At 41.1% G+C, this 12,088-nt stretch overlaps 2 protein-coding genes across 9 annotated transcripts in view; one reads left to right on the top strand and one right to left on the bottom strand.

Annotated features, from left to right (window-relative positions):
* Positions 1 to 5,748, top strand: part of AASS (aminoadipate-semialdehyde synthase) — a 46,457-nt gene extending 40,709 nt beyond the window's left edge. For all 3 annotated transcript variants that reach the window (XM_079994135.1, XM_079994136.1, XM_079994134.1), the window contains 2 exons: positions 651 to 827; positions 1,940 to 5,748. In XM_079994135.1, coding sequence (XP_079850261.1) covers positions 651 to 827; positions 1,940 to 2,058 — 296 coding nt within the window. In that variant the 3' untranslated portion in view covers positions 2,059 to 5,748. The remainder of the gene's footprint in view (positions 1 to 650; positions 828 to 1,939) is intronic.
* Positions 5,749 to 10,325: 4,577 nt separating this feature from the next.
* The window catches only part of PTPRZ1 (protein tyrosine phosphatase receptor type Z1), a 121,028-nt gene continuing 119,265 nt past the window's right edge, over positions 10,326 to 12,088 (bottom strand). For all 6 annotated transcript variants that reach the window (XM_079994000.1, XM_079994001.1, XM_079994002.1 and 3 more), the window contains one exon: positions 10,326 to 11,352. In XM_079994000.1, coding sequence (XP_079850126.1) covers positions 11,212 to 11,352 — 141 coding nt within the window. In that variant the 3' untranslated portion in view covers positions 10,326 to 11,211. The remainder of the gene's footprint in view (positions 11,353 to 12,088) is intronic.

The raw sequence follows: 12,088 nt of genomic DNA, 5'->3' as shown, positions 1-12,088 counted from the left end.
TCGCACTCCCCCTACTGGTTCCCTCTTCTGCTGAAGAAGAGGCTCTCCTATTCTCCTGAAGCCTTCTCACCACCTGTCCTTCCGATGGCAGTTCCCTGACACTTATATTGCAGTTTTATGTAATTTCCCCTGAGATCTACAGGTATACAAATCTAATAAATAATGATAATAAATAATATTGTATATACTAATATATAATATCAATCCGGCTGTATTTTTGTATTGATCTCTCCACCTTGTGCGGGAAGCTAAACAAATTATGTTGCTGCCCCCCCCCCCAATTGCTAAGGGCTGCCCTCAACCACTTTAGCATGTCTAGGCCAGAATACTAAAACAAGCAACTTCATTTTGTTCCTTCAGTCAAGACTATTTAGCTCCCCACCCCCATCCCATTTATTTTTATATTTTATTTCTGGCTGGCCACAACCAGATATTGGTGGAGATCAGTTATGTTACATTCTGCAACGTTCTACATTTGGGAGGCAGAAAGATGAATTTCCTTCGCAATCAAAAGCAGAGCTAAGGAGAACAGAGTTGGCATCTTTCACACGCTGAATTTTCTTGGGTGTCGTGCAGTTCACTGTTAAAGCTGCAGCTTGTTCATCTTTTCTGACAACAGAAAAAGCAACATATTTCTGTCTATTCCTTAGGTCCCGGAGAGCGCGATATGATAGTCATGAGGAATGAAATAGGAATCAAACATCCGTCCGGTCATTTGGAAGACAAATATGTCAATCTTGTGGTGTATGGAGATGATAAAGGATATTCTGCAATGGCTAAAACTGTAGGGTACCCGACTGCTATTGCAGCAAAGATGGTTCTTGATGGTACGTACGGGTCTTTCTAAGTTGTGTGGTGCACCTGGGATGTGTGTTTCTTTTAAGTAGCCTTCAAATGTGCAAGTATTGTTTTAGGCAATTCTTTTAATAATTTTTAAAAGGCTCATTATTATTATTAACATCCTTATTAATAATCACTTGAGGGGCTTTTTGTGTGTGTGTGTGTGTGTGTGTGTGTGTGTGTTTGTACATGACAACACTCACCAATATGGAAGCTGTACGCCGGCTCCCTTGGCCAATAAAGCGAGATGAGCGCCGCAACCCCAGAGTCGGTCACGACTGGACCTAATGGTCAGGGGTCCCTTTACCTTTACCTTTTACCCCTTGGCCTGCAGCTGTAAACTGTAAATGTAAGAGGAACTGGTTTGTTTTAAGAATTGGTAGAGCTCTCGTGCCCAGTTCCTTCCAACTGAACCCTTTCAGAAGCTGTTGGACTACATCTCCAGTTATCCCTGTCTCTTGGACATACATGCTGACTGGGGCTGATATGAGTTGGAGTCCAACAACTTTTGAAGCACCCCACGTTGGGGAAGCCTGCTATAAGTGCACGTAATTTCACTGTTCCACTGTGAGCAGAGCGCCAGGGCTTCATTTTAGTGAGGCTGCAATCCTTGCCACCCCACTTACCCGGCCCCCGTTGAATTAAATAGGACATACTTCTAAGAAAACGTGGTTAGGATTGTACTGTAATGTTTTAAAATAATTGCTGTACAGGTTGCTTTTTTCTCTATATCTCCTTTAAAGAAGAGTTAATCAAATAGAAGAGGTCTGGAGGGTGGCAACACAGGAACGGCCTTTTCTGGGTTGGCTCCCCTATTTGTGGCATGCTTTCCTCAAAGAGGCTTGCTGGGCGCCTTCATTACATAGCTTTAGGCACCAGGCGAAAATGTTTCTCTTCAACCAAGCATACGGTTGATTAACATACCCTGGCCTTTTAAATGTATCTGTGGAATGAGGTTATTGGTTTGTTTTGCTTCTGCTTTTGTTTCATCATGTATTTTGAAATTTTAGGTTGTGAATTGCCCTGTGATCTTCAGATGACGGGGTGGTATACAAATTTAATTGATGATAACAGTGACATTTTTCTCTTTCTGTTCCAGGAGAAATTGACACCAAAGGCATGGTCATCCCATTAACCAAGAATATTTATGGACCAATACTCGAACGTGTTCGAGCCGAAGGAATTACCTACAGTACCCAGAGCGTTATCAAACAATAAAGGAGACATATTTTCTACCCTCCTTTTTTCCAGCCTGTAGTTTTGCACGCACATTTTGAAGCCTAAAAATAGTTGTCCGTAGGCACTATTCCCCTGAAAGTCTTCCCTGTCCAGAGCCTATTGAAATGAATAGCAGCTACACAACAGCAGAACTGTTCTCTTGTGTGCAGTGCCAGTCTGCTTTAGTGAAACTTCGACAAGAGAAATTCCGGGTGAGTTGTGCTGTATGCCTTTTTTTATAGACTGTGATTCAACCCACTCTTGGCCTGGAAGCAAATCCCATGTAATTCAGTTTGGCTTACTTCTGAGCAGGTTGCCCTGCAAGGGTGATTTGTAAAGCTTTCAGGTGGAGAACAGGTGTCCTGTAATAGCAGAGGAGCGCAGGAGTCTTCGAACGATGCCAAAATGTTTTTACGCATGTTCTAAATGCTGCAACATTGCTGAATGTAGTGAGTTCAAGACTTCATTTTTAAACGGAACAATGACCCCAAATATGTGACAAGAAGAAAATTGTAATATTTGTTGCTTTCCCCATTCTATTCATCATATGTGTAGTCGGCCTAAGGTTCTGATACATACTATGAAGAGCTTCTGTTTAAAGTCCAGGAGGTGTTTTTCCCCACAAAATAGCAGTCATTTTATGGTGTCCTCGGCCTTCTCAGAATGCATATGGGGCAGCCCTCCCACAAATACGCACTTCAAGAGTTCCTACTTCCCTGATGGCCATGGAGCCAGATGTGCGTTGGAACCGCATGCATCTGTACCCTACATGGATCCCATCATGAGGTTTGCAGAGGCCATAGCTCAGCCCTGACATCTCCACGTAAAAGGATCTTTGGCAGAAAGAACAAGAAAGGCCTGTGCCTAGGACTGAAGACCTTTTTACAGACAGAAGATAAAGGGTCACATAGACCAATGGTCTGAAAATCCTATCATGGCAGACATAGCCATGGGAGTTTCTTTCTCCCTCCCTCCCTCCCTCCTTCCCTCCCTCTCTCTCTCTCTCTCTCTCTCTCTCTCTCTCTCACTTGTCCTCATCAGGTGTTCCAGTTAGGTTAAAGTAAATGTGGGGGGCAGGAGGAGAATAACTTCTGCGGCCTCCTAACTTTGCCGGGTACTAAAATTTGAGGCACCTTCACAAATTTGCTTCAGAACGTCACTTTCCACAAACTGGAAGGTGACAAGTATAACAACCGCGATGGTGGAGCTAGTATATTAGTCTGCATTCGCCCCACCTAGGTGTTTACTTTAACCTGATCGTGATACCTGAAGAGGGTTTATATCATAATCAAAAGTGGAAACTCATTTTAATTTGCACTATAGTGCTTAGAAAATCACATCAACAGTATTTTTGTGTGTATTGGAAAAAACCCATTATTGTTTAAAACACTTTAGTAACATATTTGATGTTGATGTGAGAGCTTGGAAAATGGCATTCTCTGTACCCTACGTCAAACATAGTTTCACATGTGCCAAATTTTGTATTGTTTGAAACCATGCTTCAGTCTCCTGGTTAATATCCAAAACGGACCTAAGCTATGGAAAGACAGTTCATTGCAGTTTGTATGCTTGCTACAGGCTTTTAGTTTCTCTACTATATATTCTGTGAAACTATTACATTGCGCATCTAACATCTTTATTTGCTTTATGCTTGTGAGGAACAGCAATATTTTAGCTGCAGTTTTTGTACTGTGTGTGCTGTCCTTTTGAGAGAAACGCCTAAGTGTTCTTGTTCTGCAGTTGCCTTTCCAATCAACGTCACCCAAAACAATAATAGGACATTTTGGCATACTGAGCTTGTTAACTATGACCATTTCACTGCCTTATATCACTCATATCGGGTAGTTTTAAATGGAGACGTTCCAGATACAGTCAGGCATCCAGTGTCTTTGCCGCAATAAATGAATAAAAGGTCATTTTCTTCCTGGAAAAAATAAGGTCAGAGAGAGCCCAACTGCTTTGGTATGTTTTCATTGTAAGCACCAGGGATACATGGAATGCATCACATGAACTGGTTATTATATGGAATTTGGCTTCTAGAACTCACTGGTTGTCTTTTGCATGTAATGCTAAACTTATGGGTTATGGGTTAGCACATGAGCCACAGGGAGTCTTGGGTTTGCATGCTCCATTCTCTTCCTGCAATGCAGTCCTGAAGGAGAGTTTGGAAACTTTCATTTCTGATGCAGACTTAGACTATATCTGCAGCTTTCCATGTTGCCCAGACCTAGACTGACCGCTTAGTCTGAACCATGCTTAGTCAAGCTATAGTTCTTGAAGTGGCCTTATTTTCACCAACTGTGATTAAGATAAAACACAGTTCAGGGTTCAGATGTGAAAACTAAAGTGTAGGTTGGGGGAACGTGGGAGCCCAAGACTCCTTATAGCTTGTCTTCATTATTGCAGTTTGCTATTGCATGTGAACCATGCCATTGTTTCATTTTCAAGTTGAAATTAACTTGCTAAAAAGATTTTCCTTCTGTTTGCCTCTGGTACTCTGGATTTGTCAGACATCTCTCTTGAGGGTGAATTGCCAAAAAATAATTGTCACCTCTGGCACAATCTCTTTAGTAACGAGTTGAAAATGTAGATGGAGTTCTAGTTTTTGTTATAAAACTCCTGTTTCTTTTGGACAAAATGATCTGAGGAAATGAACTATAAACTGAAATAACTGTTGTCGAAAACATGTAGCTGTCACGGAGAAGAAGCCGTAGGAAAGTGGTAGAGTGAAAATGATTTACTAGGAGAACAATGAAACTGTTTCATTTCAGTTCTGACTTATACATGTTCTGTGTTCGAATCAGGGGGCTGCCAGCCTAGAAACCTCTTGCCACAGGTTTGAATGCCTCACAATCCTCTTAACTTCCATACGGTAAAGAAAGGTCTGTTCGAGAGCAATCACGAAGGTATTAACTTAAGTCATCTACCTGTGTTCTTACAGAATATGTCCACGTACAGGAATGTGCTGCAAGAAACATGAGGAATAAATAAGTTCATCGGGTTTTAGAGCTCACCCAGCCCGACTGCTGTGGTGGAGTTTGTATACCAGACCAGTTCGGCTGCTGGCTGGATTCAGTCCTCTTAAATAGCTTGGAGGGTTGACTAAGGGGAAGATGGCTTCTTTTCAGTTTGCACTGTGAAATACTACTTTCCAGTGCCAACCCTGATGAAGGGAACACACAAACTCCTGCTGGCTGGGTTTCCTTTTCGGTCTTCTTGCCATAGTTGGGTTTACTACCTTTGGGGCTCTCACTTTCTCCCTCAATGTAGGGCACAAAAAGCCACCCCCCCTTTGGCATGGAAGCATCCCTTCTGTTTTTTGGGGTTTTTTTTTTTAGTAATTGGGCAGCTTTTCAGTTCTAATAGGCTGTTTATGACTTTTATTTTAGAATTAAAAACCCAATGCATGTCCTCTTCCCACCGCTCATCCAACTCCCCCAGGCAAGAAGTTTCTTTTCATGGAAACTCTCCTTTTATATGACCTAATACTTTCAGTTTGCAGGTCTGGAAAGGGACAAGTGAAATTGCATCACTTAGAGCCCGGATCACGGAAAAAGTTTGTATCTGCATTTCTTTTCAGTATCCTTTTCTTACCAAGGTCAAAGTGTATTTTTATGTGCTGTATTGGGCTTGGGTAAATCCTGTGCTGCTTCTGCGATGCCATTTTCAATTAAAAACTTTTGACTTTCATTTATACTTGTCTCCTTTCACGTGGATCAAAGCTGTGTGAGTGTAAGATACAGAACTGCAAAGGGGCCGAGAAGATGAAATCTTTGTGTAAGCCAGCTGCAGGACCTTCTAGAGGTTTTGCAGGGGCCAGGAACTTTTTTGAAATGCACACATTTCAAATTCTGAGAGAGTATCGGGGGGCCCAGTCACAAAATAGATGCTATAGCGGGTGGTGGTGGCATAACACAAAGTTAGTCACCCCTGACAATCTGTTTAGCATGGGAAGTTAGCCAAGTTCTGCTCTTCCGATTGTGGCGATCACACAACATTAATTCCACTCACACTGCTGCTGCTGCTGTCTATCAGAGTGCTTCTCAGGACCAAGAAAAGTTTACGAGGTGGTAACACCAAACTCATTTCACAGAAATCTCTTCGAAAGTTGCACCATAGCTTTTTAGAAGGGCTAGAGCAGGGGTAGGCAACCTAAGGCCCGGGGGCCGGATGCGGCCCAATCACCTAAATCCGGCCCGCGGACTGTTCAGGAATCAGCACGTTTTTACATGAGTAGAATGTGTCCTTTTATTTAAAATGCATCTCTGGGTTATTTGTGGGGCATAGGAGTTCATATTTTTTTCCAAAATATAGTCCGGCCCACCACATGATCCTGAGGGACAGTGGACTGGCCCATGGCTGAAAAAGGTTGCTGACCCCTGGGCTAGAGACTTACTATTTTAAAGTAATGAAAGCTCAGAATCTTTGGCACCTGCCCAGGGCTCCAGTAAGCCTTTGTGGGTGCCATGAGTTGGCAACCCTGGCCTTGCATGCTGTTGGTGTGTGAATCTTGTCAGTTTGATGTTTGCTGAGTGTTTTGAGCTGTGAACGTTAAGGTTAGTGAGGTAGTGGAATATCTTTCTGGGAGTTCTTTTTTAAAGCTGCTTGGGTAAATGAAATTTGTTTAGCATGTGTGTGAAAATGTAGTTTAGGGGTGAAGGTTGTTTTATTGTAGAAAAGCACATGTGTGTGTTTGTGTGAAAATGTGAGTCTCCTTTCAATGGCTAGATTTGTTATTCTGCTAGTAGTCAAGGTGCTATGTAACCTACAGGAATCATAGCCATGAATACTGATGGTTCGTAGGTTATCTGGAGGCATTTGGCTGACCTGGTGGGAAGCAGATTTAGGTGGATCTGCCAGATTCTTCTTATATTCTTTACCTCAAACCTGTGCCAAGAAAAGCACCTATTAAGTTTCCCATCACATTTTGACAGGGGTGGAATTGACACACACATGAAAAACACTGGGAAAATGCTTTTTAAAAAAACCTTTTGAAAAATACATTGAATTTTGCATAGCTCAGTCTCACCATCTAGTGTCACATTTGTATATTGCACTTTACAACACATGTAAAACGTTTTATTTTCAGTTCTGTAGCTGAGCCCAGGATGCCTGTCGGGTGACGAGCTATAGTACAAAACAAGAATCAATGTAAGAAAACAGACAACATTTTGTCAAATGGCGACAATTTCAAAATTCTCATTGAAGTTAAAAGTGGCATCATTACAAAATGTTGATTTTCCTAGATGACTGTGCTTTTGAAATGTGTCAGGCAAATGTGATCCCATGCAGGTTTACTCAGAAGCGAGTACCACTAAGTTCTGCAGAGTTTACTCCCAAATAAGTGTAGGATTGCAACCTGGATAAATCTTTTCCTAGCACCCATCTCAAGTTCACTTCCTGGTTTTCCATTTTTGTTGTTGTTACTTCAATGCTGTCCTGTCCTGTGTTCGTACTAACTAGGTAGCTATTGTCAAGTTTGCATTTTTTGTAGTCTGAGAAAGGCAAACAAAAGTTAAATAGGTATTGCTAGTTAAAGATGTCTTGGGAGACTTGCGATAAGTGCAACAGCATCTTTTCTACACTTGACCCAGTTTACCAAAGTAGGTTCTGCATCTTTTGAGTCTGCAGCATGGATTACAATAAAAATTAATTAGAATATGTCATTTTTGTCTGAGACTGTTTGCTAGCTCAATTTAGGAACCGATGCACATTTATTAAAATGAATAATCCAGGACAAGTTGAAGATTATGAAAGATTTCTTATTCCTTTTTGCCCCAGATCAAAACCCAATGTGTTGCTAAAGAGATTATTCCAAGGACTTATGTTTAAATAACTAGTCAGCATGCTAAAATGATGAATGTGATTACAGATGTCGATGGAAGTAGACCTTGCAAGCAGCAGACAATTCCTTGATTTGTTTTATTTATTTATTTACTTAAAGTAACACCCCTTCAACGAGGTTTTGCATAAAGGTAGTGTAACATTCTAAAAGGGGCCATTTGTGCCATAGTAAGTGATTTTAGGATTGCAACTTTAGTTCACAACCAGGTTGATTTTCCTGGGTCAAATAAGTGGTGCACAAGATCATTATATCCTCATTGATTATCTGAATTGCTCTGTGCCCTAGGATTATGGGTTGGGAGAGAAAATAGAAGGAAAGAGGATTAGGAAATGGGGTTATAGAAGCAGCCATAAGATCAAAATTAACCCTGTGGCACTTACATCCCCAGGGATATTATGAAGAATTATTATTGGGGCTGCTTATGCTCAGTGCTTGTTTTGGAACAAATAAGGGGGCAGGATGAACTGTCCCAGTGAAAATTGTTTTGCCTTTTTAGGCCGTGCATCTGGAACATAAAAGCTGCCCTCCCCTCCGGTATGTACTTTAAATGCAAATTTGGATTTACTTTCTTTTTGAAGGCAGCTCAGTGTCTTGTACAGTAGCTGCTCAGACTAGAGTAGGCAACCTAAAGCCCGTGGGCAGGATGCGGCCCAATCGCCTTCTCAATCCAGCCCACAGACGGTCCTGGAATCAGCGTGTTTTTACATGAGTAGAATGTGTCCTTTTATTTAAAATGCATCTCTGGGTTGTTTGTGGGGCCTGCCTGGTATATTTACATGAGTAGAATGTGTGCTTTTATTTAAAATGCATTTCTGGGTTATTTGTGGGGCATAGGAATTTGTTCATATTTTTTCTCCAAAATATAGTCTGGCCCACCACATGGTCTGAGGGACGGTGGATGGGCCCATGGCTGGAAAAGGTTGCTGACCCCTGGACTGGAGTGATCCCTGAGGTAGCAGCAGGCATGCACTTTGTAACAATAGTGACAGCACTGGTTGCCTTTTTTGCGGGTTCAACCCGTTGTTTTACTGTACCTCCTGAAAGGTGACTGGAACTGCTAAAGCTGTCAGTGTACGACATCCATTTAGCAAGCAATCTGAGCAGTGGATGGTGTGCCATTTAGGAAAAGAGCATACATGGAAATATCTAGTCTTCCTCTCCTGTTTCTGATCATGTGCTGATCTATCAGCGGCACATCTCTCTCTAGTTATTAAGAGGTATACAGTTGTATCCACACAATGTTCAGAAAATACACTACTGGTGTCTTTTTGCTTTCGCTTCTTTTCTTTTGCAGTTGGTGACTAGGCAACCTTTCAAAATTTGTCGTGCTTTTTTTTTAATTTTAAAAAAGTCGTTTAAATTGGATTATTATTTTTTTTTACATAGCAAACAGATAAATGAGGAACGGTACGTCTATTGTCTCCGCTTTCAATTTATAGTCTATGACAAAAATGTCTCTCACCAAACTGTTAAAAAATAGACATCTTGCAGTTGGGGAGGGGGATATTGTTCTATTGCCTATTCATAGTGTCAGCATCACATGGGTTAGGTCCTTTGTTTGTGTATTTATTTTTATTGATGAGCTTGGTTGGTTGTGTTTAGTTCATTGTGGTGTGGCTTATTTGTGTGAGGGAGGTGGGCTAGGTTGTTGGGTCAGGTGGGCCATATTGATTTGTATACTGTTGAAGGGGACAGGCCATTGTCCTGTTGTGCTGCGGATGTAATACAAGGGAACCATACTAGGGTGAAGGCATCCTCCATAGCTTGTCCCCATGCTGCTTTGAGTTTGTTGGTTAACTTTTCTAGTAGGGTGGTTTACCATACGTTTTGGTACCAGTGGTCTATGTACACTCCTGATAGGTCCTTCCAGTGTCTAGTTGTGATACTTCTAGCGGTTGAGAGTGACTTATGCATTCATGTGCATTGTTGTCCTGGAAGATATTTAATAGGGCGAGTTCTAGAGCTGCTTCTTGTTATCTTGGAAATTTCCTGCAGTACTGAAGGGTTGGATTTTCCGGCATTCCCGCCACATGTAGAGGTACATGCCTATTCTGGTGCAGCCTCTCCAGCATTTAGATGAAGTTCCTGGGTGTATCTATGCCAGTTTCCATGGCTTTAGAGTAAGTTCTCTTCTTTTGGCTGAGATGGATTTGAATGGCGGTTTAGACCATTGGGTATGGTTTAATTCATGTTCTGCTCCCATTGGTATTAATTGTGGTAAGGGGGTCTGTAGTATCTTATATTTAATATATTTACTGATTAGTATTTTTTACCCTGCTTCCCCCTCCCCACTGAAATCTATTCTGCCCTTGGAAAAAATGAACAGACACCCCCCTGGGAGTGAAACTTGATTCTGCAATATTGGATGTTCAGCACTGATGAGGCAGATCCTGTTTAAAGCATATATATATATTTACAGTAGTTGGAATATTGATATTTATTTTGCAATGCCTTGGATAAAAACACTTTAAACAATGCTGAGTACAGATGTTATTCTCATAGAAACTTCTTATTTCAAAACAAGTGTATTCCAATTTCCCACAAAAGTTAAAACTGCATGCAGAGATATGGTTACTCACTTAGGATGCATGGGATAATATATCAGAAGTTTTTTTGTTTTGTTAAAATTAAAAACAGGTACTGAACTACATCATTTTAACAATGCAATTACACAGAACTAGAAAACTGACTTTGTAGTAAAATATAAAAATCTACAATTATAAATATAAATTTGGTCCATGGAATCCACTCTAGAAATATTTACAGTAAGTATCAGCTATTCTAAATGCCTACCAAAAGTTTTAAAATGTTGAATATTACAGAGAAGAGAATTATATTTACATTCTACCATATTAAAAGTTAGATTTCTAGCAAATGTAAGGAATCCTATAAATAACAGCAAGTAAAGGAATACTGAAACATGACATTTGTTGCTAGGAACTTTAGGATCTATAGTTATGATTTAAAAAATAATTTAAAATAAAACCAAAGAAATTAGAAACTATTACTGTAAAAGAGACCACAGTTTCATTCTTAGAAACACAGTATAGTTCAATCAAATTAGTCCAAACATAACAAAATGCATTACAATGAGTCTTTCAAAAAGGCACACATAGTTAATGATATAAGTTCAGTAATAGAGCCATTTGTAACAACAGTTTCTTTTGAAGAAGTGAAATAAAAAGATTATCGAATAGCTGGACGTTTATTCCAACCCCACCTCACCGCCCCACACAATTTTTAAAAATTAAAAGCAACAGTAGTGAAATTTCCAGCTCTTGATCACCACTACCATGTTCCGTTCATAGTCAAACTAAAGATTCCAAGCTTTCCGCTGCGTTGCCGTCTGGTAAAGCTGAACCATTACTGTCTATAGATACTGAAGGGTTTTCTTCTTGCCTTGAGCTAACAAGACTGAGAATAGTTTTGTAGAGGAACTGATACTGGTCCTAAAAGCGGGTGGGGTAAAGTAGGTGGTTAGTGTGGTTGGTCCAAACAATAAGAATCACACCCCCACAGCCCATTTGCAAGCTCAGCTGGTGAGTGGTGGTCATATTGTAGCCAAAATAGGGTGAACATAACAAGAGCCTGCTGGATGAGGCCAGTATTCTGCTCTCACATTGGCCAGCCTGTGTGGGAAACCCCTAAGCAGGGCCTGAGTACAGTCATACCTTGGATCCCGAACACCTTGCAAGTTGAACGTTTTGGCTCCCGAACGCCGCAAACCCAGAAGTGAGTGTTCTGGTTTGCGAATGTTTTTTGGAACCTGAACGTCTGACGCGGCTTCCATGGCTTCAGATTGGCTGCAGGAGCTTCCTGCAGCCAATCGGAAGCTGCACCTTTGTTTTCGAAGTTGAACGGACTTCCAGAACAGATTCCGTTTGACTTCCGAGGAACCACTGTACATGACAACTCTCCCTCCTGAGGTTTCCAGCAACTGGCATTCAGAAACATATTGTCTGTGAGAAAGAATGGGGTGCTCAGGGAACCCCAAATATTGCAGGAACACACACACACACCCTTTATGCAAAGCCTTTTTAGATGATGCCTCAGTTATGCAATTCCCTCTCATCTGAGATAGGACTGGCAGAAACTCCTTACGAATTTTGAACAGGCCCTTGATAGATATTAGTCTCTGTTTGCCAGGTATTTTATTCCTGCTGCTTTACTAGACATGTTGTATTT

Source organism: Podarcis cretensis, assembly GCF_951804945.1.
Source record: "Podarcis cretensis genome assembly, chromosome: 10".
Taxonomy (NCBI): domain Eukaryota; kingdom Metazoa; phylum Chordata; class Lepidosauria; order Squamata; family Lacertidae; genus Podarcis; species Podarcis cretensis.
This window is presented reverse-complemented; position numbering and strand designations above follow the sequence as displayed.